Below are 27943 nucleotides of genomic sequence, written 5' to 3' on the forward strand. Positions count from 1 at the left end.
CGGAATTTATTAATATTATATATACACCCACCCACATAAATTACACTTTACGTTCTTTAGTAAAAGGAGATGATTCCTCTGGTTTTATTTGGGGTGAGTGTAATCTTTATTGGTGTCAACATTGGCCTGATTAACACACAGTTACACAACTTGTTAGGCAAGTTTGTCCCAGCACTTCTCATTCTCATGACTAATAGAAGCTTGGCAAGGCAGGAAGATTTTTTTCAAAGGGGATCTCTCTGCTTCTAGAATGTGGCTGTCATGCGCTTAGCTTATTAAAAACAATTGAAAGACTTTTCAATTTTTTTATGCAGTAAGTGAATGGTGGAGAGATGATTCTGGACCTTTTCTTTGTTTCTGTGCATTACCAAGGGTAAGGTAAAGGTAAAGGGGCCCCTGACCGTTAGGTCCAGTCGCGGATGACTCTGGGATTGCGGTGCTCATCTCGCTTTACAGGCCGAGGGAGCTGGCGTACAGCTTCCGGGTCATGTGGCCAGCATGACTAAGCCACTTCTGGAGAACCAGAGTAGCGCATGGAAACACCGTTTACCTTCCCGCTGGAGTGGTACCTATTTATCTACTTGCACTTTGATGTGCTTTTGAACTGCTAGCTTGGCAGGAGCAGGGACCGAACAACGGGAATTCACCCCGTCATGGGGATTCAAACCGCCAACCTTCTGATCCTAGGCTCTATGGTTTGGACCACAGCGCCACCCGCGTCCCAAGGGTACTTACCGCATATTGCAACTAATACAGGTGTTCCCTAGTCCAATTTGATGGCATCTACCTTCCATTCAAATGGGGTGTGATGGGTATGTGGCAACTTGAGTGCATTTGCTTTGGGGACATGCCGTATTTGATGAATTAATATTCAGTGAGATTGGCTCTAGTAACTTCCTTATTGGGGCTGTGCCAGTTAGGGTACAGATTTTGTGTCTAAATGACTGGCCACAACATACTCCAAACAGTTCTGTTCTTTAAGATCCACAAAGAATTCCCTTTTCATTATTCTGCGAAAGTTACACTTTCATACTGAAAGGGTTTCCCAACTTCATGGTTAATAGTACCTCATGGGGGTGAGGGCAGGGAATTTAAAACCCATCTCCCAGTGCCGTGGCTAGGAGCTCCAGGTGTGTTTAACCAAAACGAACAAAGATGTTGGGACATCCAGTCACAGACTAGTGTTGCTTCTTGTTTGGCATTTACGTGGAGTGGATACAGAGTTTTAATTCGCTTTATATATCTAAACAATTCAGATTAAAGTTTTCATAATGGAGGTGCATTCACACATTAGTTGTGACATGGAGTCTGACCCAGAATATCTGTGGAAGAATTCTGTGGAGCTTTAAAACTTGCAGTCCTACCAGCGCAGTTGCTACACTAAAATAGAACAATGCAGCCTCTTATCATTATTACACACCTACAGCATTACCTCTGGTCTAGGTACACTGGATAATATAATTAGTTATTGTTCAAAATTACATACCATAATTAAGAGGCCACACTGTGGGTGTGCTTTTCTAGGTTGTACAAAAAGGACAGGGAGAGGTAGTAGCTGATGAGAGGAGATTCACGGATTGTATTTTGCTCCTTGACAGTCCCATACTCAACAGAGCTCATCTTGTTGTTGTTCTTCAAAAAGCTTTGCTGATTCTGTGTGTGTGTGACTCACTGCCAATGTGTTTACCTGAGAATAAGCACTTTCTGTTTATACATGTGTGGGTTATTTATCCCCATGTCACTGGAAAATTAAGGCACATTGACCTGCACTCAGAATGTTTGTTGAAGGAAGACCTTTATGTAAATCCGGTAGCTGGGGCAAGTCATGGGTCTTTTTTACTGGCGTTTAAAGTGTCACTGATACAGTAGCTGTCTGCATTAACACCTCGCTTACATGAATTGAGCAGTTTCCCTGAGTTTCTGCACAATCCCGTATACCTACACAATTCAAAAAAATTCGCAGTAAGCATGCCAGCTTGGTTTGGGCTAGACTATCAGTAGGGCTTGTTCCTAGCAAACTGTTTTTTCATGCTGGAAAAATAATAGTGCGAAACCAAATCGTACGTGTGACATTTCTAAACTACAAAGGGAATTACATTTTATTGCCAAACTTGCTAGGTGCTTGGAGGTGGAGTGCTTAGCAGTTAAATAAAATGACTTAAAAGAAAGAAAGAAAGAAAGAAAAATGCAGTATTTGAAAAGTGATAACCCTGCGTACTAATGTGAGACACATGGATCCCCCTTGCATTGCTGAGCTGTATATAATTTGTCAATCAAGGAAAACTCTTGGTGCGTTTGGTGAAGTGGGACGTGGCCTATGAAAGCTTTCGCTTTTGTTCATTTTGTAAAGTTGTCACCAGGCTCTTGGTTTTTATTGCGATACGCAGCGTGAAAATAAGGCGTGAGTATTTGGCACACGTCCTAAGTTGTCACTATTAACTTTATCTTTGCTTGCTTTGAAAGCTTGTTTGTTTGCTTCTTATGACAGTACTTTTGTATTCCAGCTATTCTGCAGACGGATAGGAAGGGAAGTATTTCTAAGGTAATCTGAGAGGAAATAACTATGATAATAGATTTTGTTTCATTAGGGTGAAAAAGTAAAAGACGATGCTTGAAAACTTTGATGTGCATGATTAATAGAAGCAGTGCTATTAAAGTCTACCACACCCACAGGAATATTGGAACCTATTATGCTATGATTATAATACATTAATTTGGCATACACTCTTTACTGGAAAAGTGTAGCTTGCTTCTTGATGGTGTTTTCTTTAAGCTGGCTGAGAAAATACAGGTAGCCAGTTCTGAAATGATGGGCTAGATTAACGAGTGGAATCTGCTGTTAACCACAGTGGGGTTTGTTCAAAATAAATTTAAAATAGGTCTGTGGGAAGCACGAGAGCCGCTGCAGAGCTAAAGGATTTATATAGATTTTAAACCAATTGTGGTTTTAAAAGCAGCACAGTATTTTTATAGCAGGCAGGCATGGCTACTTTAGACTGTGCAGCTGTCTGTACCATTACTGAAGCTGGTGCGATACCGCCTCATTCCTTCACAATATACATTTTTGCTTTAAACAGCATATTCCTCATTAGATGTCTAAAGCAGATGCCCTGAGCTACTGGTGTAAAAACTCCTTGAAGAGTTTCTCATTGCATTATGGAAGGAGCGTTTGACTCCAGAGACAGTATGAGTCTTGATTTGTTGTCTTGTCTAAAGTAAGTTCCTTGTGGAGTTTGATGGTTTTTATCAATTTACCTGGTACCATGTAATGCATAATTACCTCTCTGGTGTTTACTAATGTTAATTGTTAACAGTGAAATCTGATAAGAGTGGGAAATCTGATAAGCAAACTACAGTGCCTATGCCTTTCTTAAGGATGGAGTTCAATACTCCTCAAATTCATGCATGCTCTGCTGTTCCCCTGCTGAAGAGAGAGGCGTAGTGGTCATATTAACAAGTTTGCAGGAATTAGGAGCACAATATAGATTATAGAACTTAATTATTTTGATGCTTAGCTTTTATTTTCCTCCACTCCAACCCCCAGCGAACACAAAGAAGACGATCTTTCTTCCTGTGATAGAAAATAGAAAACCACTTTGAGTGGTTTACTTCTTAATTGTTTAAGCAAGAAATTAAGAATAAAAAGGTCCTTTAAAACAGTGTTTGGGAAAAGTGTTCAGGTCTACTCTTGAATGTTGAAAATTTAACTTAAGCAGGTTTTTATTACAGATCACAGTACTGATTATATCAACTCCCCACCCCCACCCCTGATATTGGCTATTTAAAGTACTTTGCAACTGAGACAGTAGATCTGTTCTGCTTAAAAACTAACGAGCATTTACATACAAGTTGGTTATGTGCTTCTATGTTAAAATTGTTATTGTTATATGTTGATATTAAGTAGTATGAATTACTGGGCAAGCAATATTCCGTATTGTTTTCTGTTTTGCTGTTTCCCACACAAGCCCTCTTAACTGAATAATAATAATAATAATAATAATAATAATAATAATAATTTATACCCTACCCATCTTCCTGGGTTTCCCCAGCCACTCTGGGTGGCTCCCAAAATAATAATAATAATAATAATAATAATAATAATAATAATAATGCTGCTGCAATAAAATAATCAAATATTGAAAACTTCCCTTACTTCTGGTACATTCACTTGATGAAAGCTGAACAGTCTTTCATGTACTTTGTGGTGGTCCATCTTTCTTCTTTACATCTCCCTTCTTTCCACACTACTGTTATGTAGCTATATTTAGGGGTCCCAAAACCACAACAGCACTGACCCCTGAAAACTGGGTCTGGTAACTGGCATCTTGTCAATGGCTCTCAGGCAAGCTTTGAGGCCCCAGCACCTCTCACTAAGTGCTGCATGAAAGGAAAGGCAACAAACTGAAAGCAGCAACAAGAACAACCTCTCTTATCTCAGTGATGCACTGGTGTCCCTGACTGGCAACCCTTGGATTAGAGGGAAGCAATGTTTTTGGGCCGGTGGGCACATTTTGGACTTTGAGAGAGTGCTGAAGGCACCAGACACAAAATTCCTTGGAAGAAAACAAAATGGCTTGGGGGCTGGGCAGCCTGGTATAACACAGAATTGAGAGAGTAGAGTCGTACCTTGGTTTCCGAACAGCTTAGTTCTCAAACATTTTGGCTCCCCAACGCCACAAACCTGGAAGTGAGTGTTCCGGTTTGCGAATGTTTTTTGGAAGCCGAACATTCGACGTAGCTTCCAATTGAGTGCAGGAAGCTCTTGCAGCCAATTGGAATCTGTGCATTGGTTTTTGGATTCCGTTCAAAAACCAAGGTACGACTTACAGTCATAGTGAAGCTTTCCCCATAATTGTATTTCCATACTAGATAAGGCTTAACTGATTTCTGCCTTCCATAGGCCCAAGAACCTTGTTTTCCCCCTAGTATCAACCCTAAAGCTGCCATCCTGTACCCACTTAATAGATTAAAAGGTAAATGGACCCCTGACCATTAGGTCCAGTCGTCACCGACTCGGGGGTTGCAGCGCTCATCTCGCTTTATTGGCCGAGGGAGCCGGTGTACAGCTTCCAGGTCATGTGGCCAGCATGACTAAGCCACTTCTGGCGAACCAGAGCAGCGCACGGAAACGCCGTTTAACTTCCCGCCAGAGCAGTACCTATTTATCTACTTGCACTTTTGACGTGCTTTCGAACTGCTAGGTTGGCAGGAGCAGGGACCGAGCAACGGGAGCTCACTCCGTTGCAGAGATTCGAACTGCCGACCCTCTGATCAGCAAGCCCTAGGCTCTGTGGTTTAACCCACAGCGCTACCTACGTCCCATACTTAATAGATTAAGCCCTATTAAACCCAAGGAGATGTACTTCTGAGTAGATTGTACTCTGGTTTCTAGGGGGAAAGCAATGGCAAACTATAAAGATCCCAAGGACAATAAGACAAGAGCAGAAACATTGCTGTGAACGGGAGGGATTCCTGTTGCCTCATGCCCAAAGAACTCATTTATCAGTCACACCTCTGACTTTGGTCTTTGGCCAAAAACATTGACAGATGGGAGCGGTATGGTTGTCTCATTTCCTAGATCTCGCTTAGAAGGGTACCTCCACAGTTGGCACCATAACTTTCTAAGAGGCCTAGAGACCTACTTTAAAAGCTCACAGTCTGTGGGCACCAACAAAAGCCTTTGTGGGTGCCATGGTGCCCCAGGAGCACCAGGTTGGCAACTCACGATCTAATCTGGCTCCCAGGAAATTTGTTTGCCTCACATTTTCAACACCCAAATTCAAACCGCAACCTGAGACCATGCAGCCCAACCTGGATTTTTTACTTCAAGTCTGCAATCCAATGTGCACATGCAGGAGTAAAGGTCCCTTTCAACTCAGTAGGACCTGCTTCCGAGTAAGCTCGCCTGGGAATTGTGCTGCATATTATCTTAGCGTCATGTGGGCAACTCACAAAGTGTAAACCTCACACTCAGCAGACTGTCTTGGAGCTGTGCCACGTTTTTCGGATAACTTTTTACCTGGTGACATAGGGAATAACATAGCCACATTTTTCATGCTATCTCTTGCAATAAAAGCATGTGTATATTTGCAGTTCTTCCTGTGCTCAGTGAGCATCGTTTCAACCTTTCAACGCACATTTTTAAATTTTGTTTTCTACCTGTCTGTTATTTTTATGATTTATCCGTTTGCTAAGGGACACCAGGTGAAATGTGGAATAAGGCAAAATACCGATGTTTTTGTAAACTTGTAGGGGAAGTTAGAATCTTAAATAGATGGGAGAGGTTGGCGAATCCACCACCACATCTTTCACAAGAAGCCTCACTGATCTTTGAGGCCTGTGAGCTTTTTCGGGTCTGGGAAATGGGGAGAAAAACCAAGTGTCCCTCTCTTCCCACCCCACTTTGGTGTGTGTTTGTAGCTCTGTTGCTTCAATGGTCAAGGAGAGGGAGTTTCTTGCTGCAGAAGCTTGTGGGAAGCAGGAATTCATAGCTCTGCTCAGGGAGAGAGCCTGCCTGGGTTGGGGCATTGCTAAGTTGATCAAAAGCCACAGAGTGAGAGTCTCTTGGCACAAGAGCAGGGGTCAGCAAACTTTTTCAGCAGGGGGCCGGTCCACTGTCGCTCAGACCTTGTGGGGGGCCGGACTAGATTTTGAAAAAAAAAATGAACGAATTCCTATGCCCCAAAAATAACCCAGAGATGCATTTTAAATAAAAGCACACATTCTACTCATGTAAAAACACCAGGCAGGCCCCACAAATAACCCAGAGATGCATTTTAAATAAAAGGACACATTCTACTCATGTAAAAACACGCTGGTTCCCGGACCATCCATGGGCCAGATTTAGAAGGCGATTGGGCCGGATCCGGCCCCCAGGCCTTAGTTTGCCTACCCATGGTCAAGAGTGTGAGAGACAAAGAGGGAGGGAGGGGGCTGCTCTAAGTGGGGGGGAAATGTGGGGGTAGAGACAGTTTTCAAGACCACTGGCTGGTTATTTAATCAGTTACAGTATTTAATAGGTTTGAATGTCTCGCATATGTTTTACATGGTTAATTTGGAAATTTTTAAATTTTGCCATTGCAGTTATTCTTGTTTACCAAACAACGGAATTGTTAATTTGTTGCCTATTGGACCAGTTTATGTGAATTTTTTAATTGTTGTTTTTCCTCTTGTTTATTTTTATTACTTTGTCCCTTGTTGTGGGATTGAAAATATTCAACAAGGTAGAAATGCTGTTTAAAAAATGTGGGAAATTATTCCATTGCTGTTTCAAGAGTAGGCTTTGCATGTTGATGCAAACTTGATAACTTATGGGATGTATGCTATAATTGTGGATTTATTAAAAAAAAAATTGTAAGGTGAAGCACTGTTGCTTATATATTAAATAAGCTTCTGGAATTGAATAGGACAAGCTGGGGAATTAGGGGCCCCTTGTGGAATAGAACTGCTTGATTTTATTTTCTATTTCAAAGCCAATACTAAATGGATTAATTTCTCCTGAACCATTTTTACCAGGGCTTGCTTCTAAATTGAAGTGATTATTGTTGGACTAAGTAGAGGTTCAGTACACTCTTGAGAATAACTTAGCCATCCTTCTGACCTCACCCAGAAAAAAGGCTATGTATTTTGTAAGCCTTTAAGTATGATGTAGAAATTGAACTATTTTATTTTTTTTAAAACCGCTGTGCCATTGAATTGGCCTTTTCACAAAAGTATTTTGCTTTTTAATCTGTTTGCGCCTCAAAAAGCATGCTGCTTATAACCAAAGGAAAAATATTCTCAATTACAGTTCAATTTGTGTGAGTGCTATTGCATATAATAATGTAATTCTAGTATTTATATAGCACCCTGACTACATTGTCAGACTGCTTCTCATAGCTTAGCTTGGTAAACCCTACAACAGCCTAAAAAGGTAGGCCAGTATCAGTGGTGGTGATGATAATGATGAATTAAATTTATAATTCATCAAAAGATCTCAGGGCCGTTCACATATCACTGTTTAGCTTTCTCTCTGCTCTGCTCTGGCCCATAATGGCGTGTCTTAGACCATCCGTTAAATTCATTGCTGAGGTGACATTTGAATTGGGTGCTTTGGCTCTTAGTCTATGCTCTTAACAGCCAAACTAATTTGCTTTCTAGTCTTCAGCTGCTGCCTTGTGAATATCAAGCTGCTCTCAAGTAATTGCTCAATTGTGTGTGCGCTTTTTTTTTTATTGTTCTAAAGTATATTTATACCCTGCCACATAACCCAAGTGGTCCTCTAAGGGCAATAGTAATTCAGTAACACGTACGACTAACCACGAAGAAACACAGGCACATAGCAGATTCACATGCGCTCCCGAGTGCTTTATCTGCCAAGGGGAAACCAGCTGGTATTAGTATGAATAATTCCTTATAATAGATGAGCCTTGTGTAACATCCAGTTTCGTTCCCTCTCCATCTTCACTTCAATCCCTAAACCCTTTGTAGACACTATATAAAGAAATTACAGGCATTGTTTTGGCAGAGTAGAGAACTGATTATTCTACTACAGCAATAAGACAGACGAGGACTCGCTGTACTATAATCATGTATCTTAATTTCTGGAAATATTTGCTGGAACGTGTAAGTGTGAGAGAGATGTGGTCTAGTGTGCACAACAACTGCTTGAAAATAGCTTAGATCTTATTTCAGTGCTTGTTTATAGAGTTGAAGTCCATGCCCTTCATTGTCGTTTAATTTACTTTTAATCGGTTTGCTCCTTCCACAAAGGGAAGTGTGGTCTCTGACTCAGCAGAGGTTCTTGCTGTTTGAGAGAAAGGCAAAGGAACAGATTTTTAGTGATCGCACCCCCGCCCCACCCCCCAAAAAAGCCCCCTGTACTACCTACTGGAGGGTCCTCTAACCTCAGAGCAGTTTTTTTTAAGAGTGGGAATAAGGAACTGTAGTGGGAAGGAGGAAAATATCCTCCTCCCTCTCCTACCTATGGGAGCATCCATTCGATTTCCATTACACTACAGTATAGACAATTCTGAATCCAGTCAAGGTTGTCTTCTCTTTTACATTGATTGATAATTCAGAGAGGTTTTTTTACACCCCCATTCTCCCTTCCATTGTATTGCCAGGAAACTCAGAATTCGGACGTATTTACTCTTTATAATGACTTGTCTGTATCAATATTTTTCGAAAGCCATTGTAGTCTAAATAATGCTTTAAGATAGTGTGAATATACAAATATATAGTCCATTTTATAGATCAGATAACTATAATGGCAGATTTAATCTGTCTTGCCTCCCTCTGCATTGCAACCCGGCGAGTGTGTGGTGCAATATGGTATATCCATTTACCTGTCTTCTCTGCTTCATCTTTAAGCATTTTAGCTGCTAAAACATTAATTGGCTATTAATTCCCATCAGAAATCTAGCTGCGTGCTCATGCTATTTTCAGTGTGTGTGAGAGAGAAGTTTGCTCCTTGATTAACACAGAGGGGCCACTTCACTGACCTTGTGCTCTCGATGTCTGGTAAAAAAAGCCCAGAAGTTGTTCCTCTACAGGCATCCTCAAACTCGGCCCTCCAGATGTTTTGGGACTACAACTCCCATCATGCCTAGCTAACAGGACCAGTGGTCAGGGATGATGGGAGTTGTAGTCCCAAAACATCTGGAGGGCCGAGTTTGAGGGTGCCTGCTGTAAAGGCATCGAGATCTCATTCCTTTCTGATGTCATAAAATCAGCCTAGAACAAATTTCTGTCGAGTGGGTGGGCAACTACTGTATATTTGACTAATTTTAATAATAGCTTAAGACCTACTTCCACTCCACGTTAAAATCAGAAAATAGACAGCCTCTTCCCCCAATCTTTGTCACCTCCCCCATGCTTCTTCAAAACGTTTCTTCCCTAGACAATTCATCAATTTAGTTTAATCTTGGCACTGAAGAACAGCATGGATCTGTGTGTAATGGAAGTGGACAAACATCGCTCTATTCCATGTTTTGCTTGTCGCTTGATTGATTGGCATGTTTCTCCTGGGCTGCCAGAGCACAGCAGTCTAAAGGTGTTTGGGTGTTGTTTTTCCAAGAGGTTTTTTTGGGGGGGGCAGGAGGTTTCCCCCTTGATTTTCTACACTTAGCCTAAAATTAAGACCGATCAAAAAGAACAAAATCCTATTGGTGTTTAATTACTGTTTTCAAGCAAGGTGTTTTGCAATTAATGGCCATAAGGCATCATTTTGACCCATCCAGGCTGGTCAGGTTCTTTATCGTAACTCCATGAGGTTTTGACTGTGAAACACTGTAGAATCAAAACAGACGTAAAACACACAACACTGAAAAAGCTGGCGAATTGTGGCTCAGAGCTTGCCAGCGCTAAACCTGTTGTGGAAGAAGAGGTAGAAGAACAACTGGAAACTGGTTCCTCCTCCTCACATATGTACAGGAATAGGCTTCATGCCAGCTCAGATTTCGTGATTTGTGAAATCTAAGGTGGGAGGTAAGCAGCAAGACCTTTCACAGGCACCTCTCTGTTGTTCCTAAACCCAGGTCTGCTGAAAGTCTGCCTGTACATCTCAAACAAGTGTCAGCTCTCAAGGCTGTGATCCTTGGAGATAGGGAAGGCAACCGTTCAGGTACCTCCATCATCCAGACCTCCTGAGAACCTTTCCCTGAGCTGTTTTTGATTTTAAGGGCTTCTTTTGTGGTTTGATTTTATATGCTCTTAGCTACGTCCAGAGCCAGTTTTCAACTGAAGAGCAGAATAAGGTTACAATACAGTGGTACCTTGGTTTGCATACGTTTTGGATTACAAACATGTCAAACCTGGAAGTGCGTGTCCCAGTTTGCAAACTTTTTTTGGATTACAACCCATTTTATTTTATTTTTTTTGGATTATGAACAATTTTTGGGGGGGAGGCCCCATTGGCTTCCCCCTTAGGTTACAACCTGTTTTGGTTTACAAATGGACCTCCGGAATGGGTTATGGTTGTAAACCAAGGTACCACTATACAATCAGGAATATCTGTATTTGTACTTGGGGAGGGGGCCATGCATCTTGTCAAGGTTTTCTGGCCTCCAATGATGGTCATGTTGCAAGTTGCATAGAAGATGCAAATCGTAGCGATGGTTTCTCGTATGTGCTCACGGAAGTTAACAGTGAATGTGGTTTGGCCAAAAATAATATGAAAAATATTTCATAAATATGTAGTTCACTTTTATCAAGGCCACATAGCCACCCCCCTCTTTCAGGAATGGTAATGATCCAGAATAAAGCACATGACATTCATGCTCAGGTGTTATTTATACCTAATATGCACTAAGTGGTTGTTTGTCATAGCTAAACACAGGTTCACATATATTGTGCCTTGAATATGATTCTTCATACAAAGGCAAGGTGTAAATGCCAGAATACATAAATCTGAAATATTCCCCTCTCCCCCAGGAAAAGTCACAAGCTCTATAGAGAATATTTGACAGCTGCCGTAAAGTACAATAGACGTTAGCTTTCTTTTTTTGGCTTTAATACTTTAGTTTTCTCTAAGTTGGCCATGTGTTTGACAGCTTGATAGAAATGTGATAGTATGGCACATTCAGCTTAACTTGAGTGTAATGACTGAAGCTCCTAAAGGTATAATTTTGTATTCATGTGTCTACATAATCTCATGTGAAATGGATTATCTGCATGGATTTACCAGAATATCTCTAATGCCTCACCTACGGTGTCATTTTAATGTGTCTGCTACAGATAGCCTGGTGACACTCAGCGGAAATACTATTGCTTTTTTCAATAAAGCAGCTATTTCATTAAAGGGTGAACAGCCTTCGGCCCGAGTACCACGGGCAGGCAAATTCCATGCAGGTGCTGGGGGTGGGGAATGGGGGGAAAGAGAGGGGCAGAGAAAGAAAGTGGGGTTCTCCTCCCACTTTTGGCTTCAGCCCTGGACATCTCCAACATGTGGCCCCCAATTCTGTAGCCCGCAACAGGAAAAAAGTTTCCTCACCTATGCTATCAAAGGATTTGAAACAAAAAAAAGTTAAATACCGTGGTAGCTTTTAATGTGAATATTAGTGGTTCTACATGGTATGCCCATATATGCATATCCTTATTCCATTCTTTTCATTTTTAAGTTTGAAGTCATAAATTTTATGTGGACGATAGATAGGAACTAGGCAAAACAGACAGACCTTTGCTCATTGCTCATTTTGATGAGAAATAGTTTTGTTTTTTGTAATTCTTTCAGCATGCAGAGTATTTTTAATGCCCTGCTACATAGATAGCCCATACTCCCATTTGCAACTGAAGAACTTTCATCAAAATATACCTGCTAAATGTGTAGTTGATTATGGATTTGAACTCTGATTTCTCAGTTTCTTTTTGTTGTCTGATTTGATTTTAACGTGCTGTGGAGAGGTAATATAGTATTCCAAATGTGGATATTCATTTGGTATTGTTATAATTCTATGCTTGTAAAATCAAATTTAAAATATTACTATACACACACACACACACACACACACACACACACAGACACATACCTTTTTATGGCCACCGTGGATCTCCCGCTTTTTGGAAATGGACTCTGATTTAGATGTGAGAGATAATTGACCATATTTATTGCAGTAACATTATTCAGTTGGGAATGCTTTGCTTTTGGCAACTAGAAACTGTCTAAAACAGGTCCACAGAAAAGTGACAGCATGGAGGGGGGGTAGTCAAGTTCCCTTGTGCATTAAGTTAAGAGTCCCTGTTGACAGTCCCAGTTTTCATGTAGCTGCACTGGATTGGTATTAATGAATTGCAAATACTTGTTCCACACTGTAGTTCCATCGGGAGATGGTTCCCTAATTCAGTTTGAGGCAATGGTAGTAGTATTCAGCAGAATCCCATTTACACGATTCCTTGGACTGTTGGCTAAGGGTACTCAAGAGAGCTGTTTCTCAACAAGTTTACACAGCTAGCCCTGGTGTCTGTCAAGGCTGATCGTGCAAGTAAAGTAATGTATACAGCCCATTACATCTCCAGTAACTTCAGAGAGTATATAGATCTGGAACAAGACGCAGAGAAATAATTAACGGAGAGATGCGGAGTATCATGAGTCTTTGGGGTACATGGGGAAAGGATGTTCCAAGCTTGATTTCACTGTGAAGTTTTCAAGAGAGGGAAGGCTATTGAAAGTAAAGTACAGTGGATACTCGGGTTGCGAACGTGATCCGTGCGGGAGGCACGTTTGCAACCCGCAGTGCTGTGTCTGTGCATGCGCGGATCGTGATTTGGTGCTTCTGCGCATGCGCAAAGCGTAATTTAGTGTTCCTGCGCATGCGCGAGTGCCGGAACCCGGAAGTAACCCATTCCGGTACTTCTGGGTTCGGTGCAAGGCGTAACCCAAAAACACACAACTGAAGTGTCTGTAAGCTGAGGTATGACTGTATCTTAGCTGTTGTGCTCCATTTCAAAAATGTATGTTCAGCCTGTAAGTTGGTGCTTCTGCGTTGCAGCTCTCCTCATACTTCCTCTATAAAGTACTCTTGGTCCATAGTCTGAAGGACTCCCTGGTCCTGAATGGGGTAACTGTGCCCCTGAAGGACCAGGTGCGTAGCCTGGGAATCATTCTGGACTCACAGCTGTCCATGGAGGTGCAAGTCAATTCTGTGTCCAGGGCAGCTGTCTACCAGCTCCATCTGGGACGCAGGCTGAGACCCTATCTGCCTGCAGACTGTCTTGCCAGAGTGGTGCATGCTCTAGTTATCTCCCGCTTGGACTACTGCAATGCGCTCTACATGGGGCTACCTTTGAAGGTGACCCGGAAACTACAACTAATCCAGAATGCGGCAGCTAGACTGGTGACTGGGAGTGGCTGCTGAGACCATATAACACCGGTCCTGAAAGACCTACATTGGCTCCCAGTATATTTCTGAGCACAATTCAGAGTGGTGGTGCTGACCTTTAAAGCCCTAAGCAGCCTCAGCCCAGTATACCCGAAGGAGCGTCTCCACCCCCATCATTCAGCCTGGACACTGAGGTCTAGCTCCGAGGGCCTTCTGGTGGTTCCCTCACTGCGAGAAGCAAAGCTACAGGAAACCAGGCAGAGAGCCTTCTTGGTAGTGGCGCCTGCCTTTGTGGAACGCCCTTCCATCAGATGTCAAGGAAATAAACAACTATCTGACTTTTACAAGACACCTGAAGGCAGCCCTGTTTAGGGAAGTTTTTGATATTTGATGTTTTACTGTATTTTAATATTTTGTTGGAAGCCGCCCAGAGTGGCTGGGGAAACCCAGCCAGATGGGCTGGGTATAAATCAATGATTTTGATGATGAAGGTGCATGAAGCACCAATCTTGCTTTGTTTGGTCAGTGCTAACAGAAACCCCATGCATGCCTCCATGAGTTCCATCATGCTACATAGGAAAGAAATGCAAACAATCAACAATTTGTTATTGTTACTTGGCCTCTGTCTTCCTGTGCCAAGGGATGGCAGTGTCTATATGTGATGGGAGGAAATCCAGAATGTGAAGCTTCTCCCATCATTATTACATCCCACTGATGGGAAAAGCTTCACTCGCTAATTTACCGCTTCAAATGCCTAAAAATTTCTCAGCTTGCATCTTAATTCATTAACCCATTAGCATGGATTCTGATTTTAAGCCTGTCCTGAGGAGTGGGTGTATTTAATTTTTTTAAAAGTGTATACTTGTTAATTTATTTGGTACATATGTGAAAGGCAATTCATAAATACAGCGGCAACAACGATAACTTTTTAGGATAGTATGTACTCAGTGGAAGCAAAATTGCCAAGCCTCCTATTTGCTCTTTAGGTGGTGTTTTAATTTCTTAAGAGGTTTAGGATCTGGCAGCAAGTAGGTGTGGGTTTTTTGTTTGTTTTCTTCACTGCTCTGCTATTTATTGGCTTGGGGAAAATCATACTGGGTGTTCATTTTTGTTCTCTTGGGGAAATAGAGAAGTGTTGTTGTTTTATATTATCTGTTCACATAGAAAGTAATAGTTCTCTATCCCACAAAGCAAAACTTCTGAAAATTGTATGTTTTGCTGATGGTTTGTGCTGCTGAATACTTAAATCACTTGTCCCTGTGCCTTTTACTTACTTTGAAGGAGGAGCCATGAGCATAAGGGGGGGGCAGCTGCCTCCCCCAAATTAAGTCAATAAATAAGAATACTTAACTAACAGCTTGGTTCTGCCCCCCACCAACATAAATCCTGACTATGCTCATGGGAGCAGCAATATTTCCCTGCTCTTCCATCTTCAACATCACCACAGCTAAAATCTGCTTAGATGAAATCTTCCTGCAAGCCGTGCCCTACACTGTTGTCATTGCCTGTATTACAGCCTTAATTTTATATCCTGCATATCCTTGCGGAAATTGAACTGTTTTTCTTAAATATTAGAGGCAAATCTCTGTAAAGGTCTCCTTTCCCCCCTTGTGACTTCACAGTGCTGGCCCCAAGGGTGACAACATCTATGAATGGAGATCGACTATCTTAGGCCCTCCGGGCTCAGTATACGAAGGCGGAGTTTTCTTCCTCGATATCACATTTACACCAGAATACCCTTTCAAGCCTCCAAAGGTAAGAAAAGCGATGCACAGTTAATGTTTGCTTCCAGTGTGTGATGCTCCCACTTGTTGATCTACGGTAAACAGGTATTCATAATATCTCTGGGGATCAGAGGGCATTCTGAGAAAGTGAGTGAGTGGCTGAAGGCCACCTCTTTCCTTAAAGGTAAAGGGACCCTGACCATTAGGTCCAGTCGTGACCGACACTGGGGTTGCAGCGCTCATCTCACTTTATTGGTCGAGGGAGCCGGTGTACAGCTTCTGGGTTATGTGGCCAGCATGACTAAGCCGCTTCTGGTGAACCAGAGCACCACATGGTAACGCCGTTTACCTTCCCGTCGGAGCGGTACCTATTTATCTACTTGCACTTTGACGTGCTTTCGAACTGCTAGGTTGGCAGGAGCAGGGACAGAGCAACGGGAGCTCACCTCATCGCAGGGATTCGAACCGTCAGCCTTCTGATCGGCAAGTCCTAGGCTCTGTGGTTTAACCCACAGCGCCACCCGCGTCCCTTCCTCTCCTTACAATACACCTTAATAAAAAATGTGGCGTACGGGTTTATGTCACTGGAGGGGGTCCCATAAGAGTTTGCGGTGGCCACAGGTGCTGTCTTCGGGAAGGCAGGTATGTAGTAATAATAATAATAAGAATAAATAATTTATTTATTATTTATACCCCGCCCATCTGGCTGGGTTTCCCCAGCCACTCTGGGCGGCTCCCAACAGAATATATAAAACATCATCAAACATTAAAAACTTCCCTAAACAGGATTGCCTTCAGATGTCTTCTAAATGTCAGATAGTTTATTTCCTTGATATCTGATGGGAGGGTGTTCCACAGGGCGGGCACCACTACCAAGAAGGCCCTCTGCCTGGTTCCTTGTAACCTCACTTCTCGCAGGGAGGGAACCGCCAGAAGGCCCTTGGAGCTGGACCTCAGTGTCCAGGCTGAATGATGGGGGTGGAGACGCTCCTTCAGGTATACTGGACCAAGGCCGTTTAGGGCTTTAAAGGTCAGCACCAGCTCTTTGAATTGTGCTCGGAAACGTACTGGGAGCCAATGTAGGTCTTTCAAGAACGGTGTAATGTGGTCTCGGCGGCTGCTCCCAGTCACCAGTCTAGCTGCCGCCTTCTGGATTAGTTGTAGTTTCTGGGTCACCTTCAAAGCTGGCCCCACATAGAGGACATTGCAATAGTCCCAGCGAGAGATAACTAGAGCATGCACCACTCTGGCAAGACAGTCTGGGGGCAGGTAGGGTCTCAGCCTGTGTCCCAGATGGAGCTGGTAGACAGCTGCCCTGGACACAGAATTGACCTGCGCCTCCATGGACAGCTGTGAGTCCACAGTGACTCCCAGGCTGCATGTTGCCCCATTCAGGACCAGGGAGTCCCCCACACCCACCTGCCCCCTGTCCCCCAAGAACAGTACTTCTGTCTTGTCAGGATTCAACCTCAATCTGTTAGCCGTCATCCATCCTCCAACCGCCTCCATACACTCACACAGGACCATTGTACCCTTCGCTTGCCATATCGGACAACGTGGGACCGTGGCGGCATGAAGGTGTTTTGAGATGTTAGATTACCCGTGATGTGCCATTTTGTTTTGTGTTTTCTTCCTCTTTGCTTTAACAGCAAAGATGGATTTAGCCTTCTATAACTACAAAGCACTTCGCTACCCTCACATTCCGGTATTTTTCCATTTATTATTTCTGTTGCGGCTTAATATATATTTTCTGCTGTCTTATTCACTAACATATTTCACCTTTTGGAAGACATCTTTTCTATAATTCCAATAGGTTTGGCAGGCAAAGATCCAGTTCCATAGTTCAAGTCAGACAAAAACTGCTTATATGTTACTTACAAACAGCAATAACTTGTTGTTGTTGACTACTTTTGTAATCTTTCTATTCAGTTTGTGCCTCTAAAACAAGTTCACTGATATTTCACAAAAATGATTTTTATAAAAAAAAACAAAAAAATCCCTTTCAAATGCTCTGAACTCTAGTTTTTCATTTTATTTTTAAACTGTTGTTTACAATAGTGCTATAAAAAGCATTTAAACAGTGCGCTTCATCTATTAGGATCCCAAGCTTCTTCATAAGCTCTGAAATAGCTGCGCTCTAAAACGATGTATCTTGTTAATTGCCTTTGAAAATGCAGTTGCCTGGTCAATAAAACACAGCACTCGATAAATGATTTACTCAGTTAAGAAGACCTAATTTAGCAAAAGGCTTTTAAATTTTTAGTTAATCCTAATTTTATTAATGTTTTCTGGTGTCCTCGTGGTATAACGAAATACTGGATTATAATCTTTGCTGTATTCTCCCTCCAACCCCAATTTGTTCTAAATCGGGATTCTTAAATTCTCACACAAATGTCTTCTGCTGCATGAGATGGGAAGTATTCCATGTGTGACATTGAAATCATTTTCTATGTAGATTTTTCCTCGGCCTTCTGCAACCTTCCAGGAATCTTACCATACTTCAGAAACCAAGGTTGGATCTAGACACATTAAAAAAGTGATTCAGTTAAACACGCTGTAAACTTCATAAAGGGAAATCCCACTGGCAAAAGACAAGGCTCCACAGCGCCATCAGGTGTCACCGTGTTATAATTCATATAAAGTGTTTTTTCTTTACTAATCTAGCTAAGTCTCAAGACAGAAATAAGTAAACTTTGAACCTCAGGTGACAGAAGTCTCTGAGACGGCACCCCGCCCCCGGAGTCAATTTTGGGTGAGATCTTGCCCTCTCTCCTGAAATTCTTTGCCAGTGGTGTGGGGGCGGGGTGGCAAGCAGTGAAATGGGATGTGCTGCTCCTGCTCACCTCTGCAGACAGGTAAACTACCTTCTTAGAATTGTAGTAATCTTTTGACCAAAGTGGGGCTCAAACCCACATCCCTGAGGTTAAGAGACTCATGCTTTACGGACTGAGCTATCCCAACGGGAGAGGAGAGATATTGGAGGTATGTTTTGAGTGCTGGGAGATCTTGACAGTTGAGCTATTCTATTCTTGGACACAGTACATCCAGAATCAAAGTTAGCCTGGAGACTGGACCATGATAGGAACTTTCTGGATATCTGACAACTTCATTGTAGCGCATAAAAATACTTTTGCGCACTTAATGCAGTTTCTAGGAGACTTATTCCAGACAACGTCATCCAGTTTAGTTTCATGTTACATGTATTGCACATTACCCCCAAGCATATTGTCAGGGACTCAGCGGGAGCGCAGGGAGGAGAGGAGATGGAAAGCGAGGGGGAGCAATCCGAGGGCAGCGTAGGAGAATATGACAGCAGCTCGATAGATTCCATGAGCCTCTCCAGCGAATCGGAAGATTCACAGAAGGGGGCGCCGATGGGCAGGACAAGGGGCGACCCAAGGGGGACACCCCAGAAGCAAGGGGCCAGCGGGGACTCCCAGAGCAGCAGTTGCAAATCAGGACCAGCTTCCCCACCAGAGCGTAGTGGGGGGGAGGAGTTCCAGGTGTCAGAGCCCACACATGCACCACCAGCGAGAGAAGATGAGTCAGGGTGGACCACGCCTCCATCAGAGAGCGAGTTAACGGTTAAGAGGAAAGTTGCAGGCTGGGCGCGCGCGCCAAGTTCAAAGGTACAGGCGAGCGGCACAGAAGGTAGCCCGGATAGGGAACCAGGTCCTAAAGCCCGCCGGAAGGAGGGGCAAGAATCGTCAGGGTCAGCGTCAGAGGAGTCCAGGAAGGATGAGACCCTAGCGGGCAGGAGGGCCCAGAGGAGAAAGGAATTTAGGAAGAGGTGGAGCAAAGCGAGAGTCTTAAACTGGTGTGGAGGGGGAGGAGACTCAGACAGGACTTCGCCGGTCTAAGGTCGGGACGTAGAGCTGCACGCTGCGGCTTTAAAATGGAGACTGAATCTCAATAAAGACTTTTGTACATAACTACAGCCTAGCGTTGGTCCTCTGTGAGCTGGGACCTGGAGGCAGCTCTGACAGTAAGTCCTGTCTCAAATTTCAAAGAACCTCGCAACGTGAGAGGACGCAGCGAGGGGCGAAGATTGGTGCTTCGCGAGCTCACAAAAGCAGCACAAGATGACTACAGAAGAACGACTGGCAGCTTTGCAAGAAGCAGTGGTACAACTTAACGCAGAAATACGAGCGGCAAGGAGGAGAGAAGAGGAATCAGATGCTGTCTGCAAGGATCTGCAAAACAGGTTGGAAATGTTGACTAAACAGGGGCCACCGGCAGCCAAATCCGAAGGGATCGGGCTCGGGAAGAGAGGGGGGAGCCTGGTGTCGCATTTCGATGGGAGTCTGCAGCAATATCCTAACTTCAGAGCAGACGTAGTTTTTGCGCTAAAGTTGCTGGAGAAGGACTTTAGAGATGAGCAGGAGAAAGTAGGCTTCATACTAACGCATCTCCATGGAGAAGCTAAAGCGTGGTTGCGCAATCTGTGGAGAGATAATGATCCAGCCCTCCAAAACGCAAAAGCCTTCATTAAGGCGATGGACGCTTGTTTTTTATCAGAGATAGATGTGGATGTCGCTAGAAGAGAGATTCACGGTCTGAAACAAGGCAGAGCCACTGTAAGGCAATATCATTCCCGCTTTTTTGCATTGGTCAACGCGCTGGGATGGGAAAAGGACTCAGCGTCCGTCAGGGACCTGTTCTGGGAGGGGCTCAACGGGGCTGTGAAAGACGAAATCGCAAGGGGGGAGAGGCCACGGAGCACTCAAGAAGTGGTCCAGAAGGCGCTGACGATTGGGGTGCGGCTGGAAGAACGTCCCTGGAGCAAAGATGAAGGGCGTTGGGGACGCACGCCAGCAAGGGCACCTCCTTTCTTTCCCAGAGACTCAGCGCGCGCTCAATCCACGCCTCCACTGGGAGGGGGAGAGGAGCCGATGGAGATAGGTGGTGCCAAGGCTCAGTCAGCGACCAGAGCCCTCACACCAGGAGCAGCCAAGGTGAAGCCTCCTAGAGGGAACAGGAAGTGTTACATCTGCGAAAGTGCTCAGCATATGGCAAAAGAGTGCCCCCAGAGGCTCCACAAGCACAATGCAGCCTCAGCAAAAGTAACAGAAGCAGTTCAGCAGAGGGAACCACAGCAGGGAAACGACGAAGTCTGGCTGGAAGCAGAGCCGCTGGGGCCCAGCCAGACGAATCAGTAAAGCAGTTCCCAGGAATCTTACAGCCCACAGACCCCCTCCCGCCCAAACCAGTGGTGCAGCTCACCGCAACACTCCAGCTTCCCAATGGGCTCACCATGGAAGTGCCTATTACCATTGACTCTGGTAGCAATGCAGACTTTATGGGGGTGGATTTCATCAAGCAACATAGCATAGCGCTCCTGCCTGCCACGATGCCCCTGAAAGTAGTGACAGTCGATGGAAGAGAATTGCTGGGGGGACAGGTGGTACAGCAAACGCCGCCAATGGTGATGCGCATTGGAAATCACCGCGAAGTCATCAGCTTCAACGTCACCCAACTGTCAGACACGCCCATAGTGTTGGGCATGAGCTGGTTGGACAGGCACAGCCCGGCATTGGCATGGTACCAGCGTAAATTGACCTTCTGCTCCTCCTACTGCGCAGAACATTGCATCATGACTAACCAGGAGGACGAGGGGCAAGAGGATGACCCACAGCTACAACTGGGCATGCTGCAAGCGGTACCCGACAAGTACAAGGCGTTTTTGGAGGTCTTCTGCGAGAAGGAAGCGGACAAGCTGCCTCCCCACAGACCCTACGACTGCAAGATTGACCTCCTGCCGGGGGCAACGCTGCCGACCGGAAAACTGTATTCCATGTCTGAAGACGAACTGCAAGAGCTCAGGGAGTTCATAGATCACAATTTGAAGCGGGGATTCATCCGAGAATCCAAAGCAGTGGGGGGCAGTCCTGTGTTCTTTGTGAAGAAGAAGGACACGCCCCAGAAGAGGCTTGTAGTTGATTTCAGAATTTTAAATTCGAAAACCAAGCCCACGGCTTTCCCGATGCCCAAGATCGACGACTTGCTCGCGACGGTGAGGAAGGGACGCATCTTCACCAAGCTGGATCTACGAGGGGCGTACAATCTTATACGCATGCGGGAGGGCGACGAGTGGAAGACGGCCATGTTCACGCCCTTGGGCACCTATGAGTATAGGGTTATGCCTTTCGGTTTACAAAATGGCTCCCACTGCTTCCAAGCATTCATGCATCACGTGTTAGCGGGGCTCCTCTACAAGAAGTGTGTCTGCTTCCTGGACGACATTCTGATCTTCTCGGAATCGCAGGAGGCTCACGAGGGAGATGTCAAGGAAGTCCTGCAAAGACTACGGGAGCACAGGCTTTACGCCAAGCTGGAGAAATGCCAGTTCGACATGACGGAGGTGGATTTCCTGGGCTACAAGCTGTCCGACAAGGGAATCGCCATGGACAGTGCCAAGGTACGATCAGTACTGGACTGGAAGAGCCCGCGCAATCGGAAGGAGGTCCAGAGGTTTGTCGGCTTTGCTAACTTTTATCGCAAGTTCATCAAGGGTTTCGCTATGCAGACGGCGGCCATCACGGACACCCTCAGCTCCAAGAAGAAGAAGTTCATCTGGACGGAGCAGGCGGAGCAGTCCTTTCAGAAACTCAAGCGTCTTTTTGCTTCCGAGGAACAACTGCTGCATGTGAACCCCAGCAAGCCCATGAGGGTGGAGACGGATGCCTCCGACAGAGCCGTGGGGGCAGTCCTGTTGCAGCGAGACCCGCAAGGGGATTGGAGGCCGTGTGCTTTCTACTCCAGGAAACTCAGCAAGTCGGAGCAGAACTACACCATCTGGGACAGAGAGTTGCTGGCCATTCATGCAGCATTCAAGGCGTGGCGGCACTTCCTCATCGGAGCCAAACACACGGTGCAAGTTCGCACGGACCATAAGAACCTGGAGTACTGGCGCACGGCGCGGTTCCTGAACCAGAGACACATCCGCTGGGCGGAGTTCTTTGCGGATTTCGACTTCAGGATAGAATATATCCCCGGAGACAACAACGTCATGGCTGATGCGCTATCCAGGAAGCCGCAGTATCTGGAGGAAGCAGCACCGGTAGCGGCCAAACACATTTTCGCACCCAAGGCGTGGGCATGCGCTTCTGCCACAGTAGACCTGGAAGCGATACGGCGCGAGCTGCTAACAGATTCCTTCGTGCGCTCCAAGATGGAGGAGGTGCGCAGCGGCACGGCAAAGGACGACGAGTTCCAGATACGCGACGGACTGCTCCTCCGCAAGGGGGCCATCTACGTACCGGGAGATGAACTCCGCGCGACAGTACTGCAACAGCTACACGACGCACCCAGCGCCGGACATTTCGGCAAGGAAAAGACAGTGGAATTAGTAGCCAGAGACTTTTGGTGGCCCAAGATGCGGGGAGAAGTCGCGGATTACGTCACGAGGTGCGACACCTGCCAAAGGGCCAAGCCAGTACACAGACCGCCGGCGGGACTGTTAGAACCGCTACAGACTCCGTCCGAACCGTGGGAGAGGGTAGCCTTGGACTTTGTCACTGACCTGCCCAGCTCGAGGGGCAAAACAGCAGTACTCGTGGTAGTCGACATGTTCACCAAGATGGCGCACTTCATTCCTTGCGCGAAGGTGGCCACAGCGGAACAGACAGCCAAGCTGTTCATAGACCACGTGTTCAAGGTGCACGGCCTGCCACGGTCTATCCTGTCCGACAGGGGGCGCCAGTTCATCTCGAGTTTCTGGCGGAAGCTGATGGGAATCCTGAACGTCAAGGTCAACCTAGCGTCGGCAAGACACCCGCAGACCAACGGACAAGCGGAGAGGGTCAACGCCGTCATGCAGCAGTACCTGAGATGTTACGTGTCAGGGAACTGCCATCGGAAGGACAGGTGGTGAGAAGGCTTCAGCAGAATAGGAGAGCCTCTTCTTCAGGAGAAGAGGGAACCAGTAGGGGGAGTGCGGGAGCTCCAAAGGAAAGGGAGTCGGAGGGGAGGCTCTGGGATACTTCCAGTGAGAACAGCGAGGAGGTATCAGAACAGCCCATAAGGACTCCCACCCCCCGCCGGAAGCTGTCACGCAGGGAATCCAGGAGGCGCATGTCTGTGAAACAGCTCTTATGTTGGAAACGTTTCCGCAAACGCCCACTGTCAGATTCTACCAGCGACTGAGGGAGCCATGCTCAAGGGCTCTTCTCAAAGCAGGGTTTCACTACACAGAGTGAGCTCTGAGGGATCCAGCTTTAACGCACAAGCTGCTCATTATCCCACCACAGCAATCTGACAGTCCCTGAAAGCAGCTTGTGCAAAGAGAGGCATCATGAGCAACCCAGCCGGAGGCGGAGATGGGGGAGCAGCTGCAGCCGGTCATAGCCTGGAAGAAAGGTACAGGATGTTGGAGGTACAGTTAGCTCTGCAAACGGCGAGGCTGGAGGAGAGGAGGGCTCATGATGCAGAAAAGGGGAAAGCCGCCCAGCTCTCGAGGAAAGTGCCAGGACTGGTGCAGAAGTTTGGGGGTGATCCCAGGAATTATCAAGCCTTCAGGACAGAGATGCAATATGCCCTCAATCTGCAGTTTGATGATTTTCCTGATGAGGATTCGAGGGTTGGTTTTGTGATTGGGCATCTCGAAGGCACAGCCCGAGATTGGGTGAGGCCACTAATGGCAGCCAATAATGAAGCCCTAAGGGACACAAGGAAGTTTTTTCGCGCCATGGATCTGATGTTTTCCAGCGAGATTGAGCAGGGAGTGGCGCGCAGGCAGTTAATGGCGTGTAAACAAGGGAACCGATCTGTCCGTGAGTACTGGACTGAGTTCACCATGTTGATCCATAAATTAGGATGGGATTTGTCAGCGGAACCGATACAAATGCTGTTCGAAGAAGGACTATCTTCGGCAGTGAAAGACGAACTTTCCCGGGGGCCCAGGGCGGAGTCTATGGACCTTCTGACTAAATCAGCGCTGGCCATAGGCTCACGCCAGGAGGCCAGAGCCTTGGAGAAGCGGGAAGGGAAAGGGGAGCGTTGGAGGGATTTCCGCATTCCAGAGATGCCAGAGCAGCCTTCTCTGCCAGCAGAGCCGATGGAAATCGGAACAGCGCGCGCGCGCGCAATTTCAAACCCCAGTGAAGGGCGGAAGAAGGAGGGGAAAGGCGCCAAGAAATGTTTTCTCTGCCAACAGCCAGGTCATTTTGCCAGAGTTTGTCCGCAAAGAAAGGAATGGCAAGGAATGGCGGGAGCTGTTGGGGAGGAGGGAGAAGGAGCTAAGGAGCAAGTAAAAGCCAACGCCTGGCTGCCACCGACGGGGCACAGCAGCCAGGCCAAGGAACAGTAAATGTGCCCACGCCAGAACCCCCAAGACCAGCTCTTGTAATAGAGGTATTGCTGGAGCTGGCAAACGGACACCCACTAAAAGTGAAGGCGCTATTAGACTCAGGCAGCTCCTGCAACTTTATGAGTAAGGAGTTTGCAGCCGCCCATCAGATACAAACCATTCCTTTAAAAAATCCCCTGCAGGTGACCACGATTGATGGGAGGGCGCTGTTGGGGGGAGAAGTAGACCAGCAGACGGTCCCCATGACAATGAGGGTGGCAAGACACACGGAACGGATAGCGTTTAATATAGCCACGTTGGGAGGAGCGCCCATCATTTTGGGGATGAGCTGGCTAGCGCTGCATGATCCGCTTGTGGGATGGCATCAGAGAGTGGTTTCCTTTGGGTCAGCACATTGTATGGGACACTGCACAGAAAAAGGGGGCCAAGCAGGCACTCAGGCCGCGTTAGCAAAGATAGAAGCAATGGAACAAGGTAGGGTACCACGACAATATGCAGATTTTGCCGACGTCTTCAGCGAAAGGGAAGCAGATAAACTACCCCCGCACAGAGCCTTTGACTGCCAAATCAACTTACTTCCAGGAGCGCAATTGCCAGTGGGCAAGGTGTATGCAATGTCTGACAGAGAGATGCAGGAGCTAAGGGAGTTTATTGACAAAAACCTCAAGCGTGGGTTCATCAGGGAGTCACGAGCGGTGGGGGGTAGCCCAGTGTTCTTTGTAGACAAAAAAAACTCGGACAAACCGAGATTAATTGTGGATTTCAGGGCCCTAAACGCAGTGTCCGAACCCGTGACCTTCCCTATGCCCAGAATCGATGACATTCTGACCCGGGTGAGAAAAGGGAAGATTTTTACCAAGCTGGACCTGAGGGGGGCGTATAACTTGATACGTATGAGAAAGGGAGATGAGTGGAAAACCACTATGTTCACCCCCTTGGGGGCATTTGAGTACTGCGTTATGCCTTTCGGCCTCCAGGCGGGTTCCGCAGTATTTCAATCATTTATTAATCACGTACTAGGACCATTGCTGTACAAGAACTGCGCTGCGTTCTTGGACGATGTGCTGGTGTACTCAGAGAATGAAGAGCAGCATGTGCGAGACGTAAGAGAAGTACTGAGCAAACTGCAAGAAAACCAGCTGTGGGTGAAACTGGAGAAGTGTCAGTTTCACGCCAGGGAGGTGGAATTCCTTGGGTACCGGTTGTCGGACAAGGGGCTGGCCATGGATCCTAGCAAGGTGCAAGCAGTGCTGGAATGGAGGCCACCGAAAACTAAGAAAGATGTGCAGAGGTTTTTGGGGTTCGGAAACTTCTATCGGAAGTTCATCAAGAACTTCGCCCATTTAACGGCCCCCATCACGGATTGTCTCAGCAGTAAGAAGAAATTTGTCTGGACGGAAGAAGCGCAGCGAGCTTTCGAAAGTTTAAAGAGGGCGTTTGCTTCGGAAGAACAACTTTTACACGTGGATCTGCAGCAGCCAATGAGGGTGGAAACCGACGCGTCTGACAGAGCGGTGGGGGCCGTGCTTCTGCAGCCAGGAGCGAATACGTCGGAATGGAAGCCGTGTGCCTTCTTCTCGAGGAAATTGAACAAGTCTGAAAGGAATTATACAGTGTACGACAGAGAATTACTCGCTGTCCACGAAGCGTTCAAGAGATGGAGACACCTGTTGATTGGAGCGCAACACAAGGTTCAAGTACGGACAGACCACAAAAATCTAGAATACTGGAGAACAGCCCGAGTGTTGAACCAGAGACAAGTAAGATGGGCGCAAGAGTTCTCCAAGTTCAATTTTGAGATTCGCTACGTGCCAGGGGCTGAGAATGTCAGGGCGGACGCTCTCTCCAGAAAACCTGAGTACTTGGAGGGGGAAGGAGGGGCGGAAGAAAGACATATCATCTCAGAGGACCACTGGGTTTGTGGGGCGGCATTGGTGGGGCAAAGAGAACTGGAAGAGGGTATTGAAAACGATGAATATGCCCAAGAGAAACTTAGGGAACTCAGGGAGACAGGTGAAAACGCAGGGGGGTTTGAGGAAAAGAACGGAAAACTATATTACAAAGGGGCGCTCTACATACCAGGTGGGGAACTAAGAGGGCGAGTGCTTAAGCAGTTGCATGACAGCCCCACGGCCGGGCACTTCGGGCAGCACAAAACCATGTGGTTGGTTACCAGGGAGTTTTGGTGGCCCAAGGTGCGGGAGGACGTGCGGGAGTATGTCAGGGGATGCGACAGGTGCCAAAGAGCAAAGGGAGAGAGGTTGGCGCCAGCGGGGTTATTGGAACCCTTACCTACCCCAGAAAGGCCATGGGAGATGGTATCCATAGACTTCATGACCGATCTACCGAGATCCAAAGGGAAAACCGCGGTCATGGTGGTGGTAGATCTACTAACTAAGATGTGCCACTTCATAGCTTGTTCACATGCAGTGACAGCGGAAGAAACCGCAAGGTTGTTTGTGGAGCACATTTTTAGGTTGCATGGCGCCCCCTTGAGGGTTTTGAGCGACAGAGGAAAACAATTTACTTCTAGGTTCTGGAGGAAACTAATGAGCATGTTGCATGTGGAGGTAAGTTTTTCCACCGCCAGGCACCCAGAAACAAATGGGCAAGCTGAAAGGGCAAACGGGGTTTTGCAACAATATCTGAGGTGTTATGTAAAGGACAGAGAAACTGATTGGGTGGACTGGTTACCTCTGGCAGAATTTGCCTACAACAACGCGGAGAACGCGTCCACAGGGATGAGTCCCTTTCTAGCCAATTATGGGTGTCATCCTCGGGCGTTTCCAGGAGAGGGCGGGGGAAGGTGGAGTGTACCTGCAGCGGAAAATTTTGTTGAAGAGATGGAAGCGATCCACCGTCAGCTCCAACTCAACTTAGAGAAAGCCAAAGAAGAATATAAGAAGCAAGCTGACAGAAATAGGAGGGAAGGCGAAACCATAAGGGTGGGTAACCGGGTGTGGCTATCCACCCAAGGACTGCCGTTCAAGGGAGGGTGTAAGAAATTGAGACCCAAACGGTTGGGACCCTTTGAGGTCATACAGCAGGTCAACCCAGTAGCATTCAAACTCCGATTGCCCAGTCACATGAAATTGCACCCAGTATTTCACAGGTCA

At 46.2% G+C, this 27943-nt stretch overlaps 1 protein-coding gene across 1 annotated transcript in view; it reads left to right on the forward strand.

Moving 5' to 3' along the window:
- Positions 1–27943, forward strand: part of LOC307199515 (ubiquitin-conjugating enzyme E2 E1) — a 66698-nt gene that overhangs the window by 27766 nt on the left and 10989 nt on the right. The window contains exon 4 of the mRNA XM_079947457.1: positions 15419–15551. Within this exon, the coding sequence (XP_079803583.1) occupies positions 15419–15551 (133 nt within the window). The remainder of the gene's footprint in view (positions 1–15418; positions 15552–27943) is intronic.

The sequence above is a fragment of the Podarcis cretensis genome (genome assembly GCF_951804945.1).
Source record: "Podarcis cretensis genome assembly, chromosome: 12".
Lineage (NCBI taxonomy): Eukaryota > Metazoa > Chordata > Lepidosauria > Squamata > Lacertidae > Podarcis > Podarcis cretensis.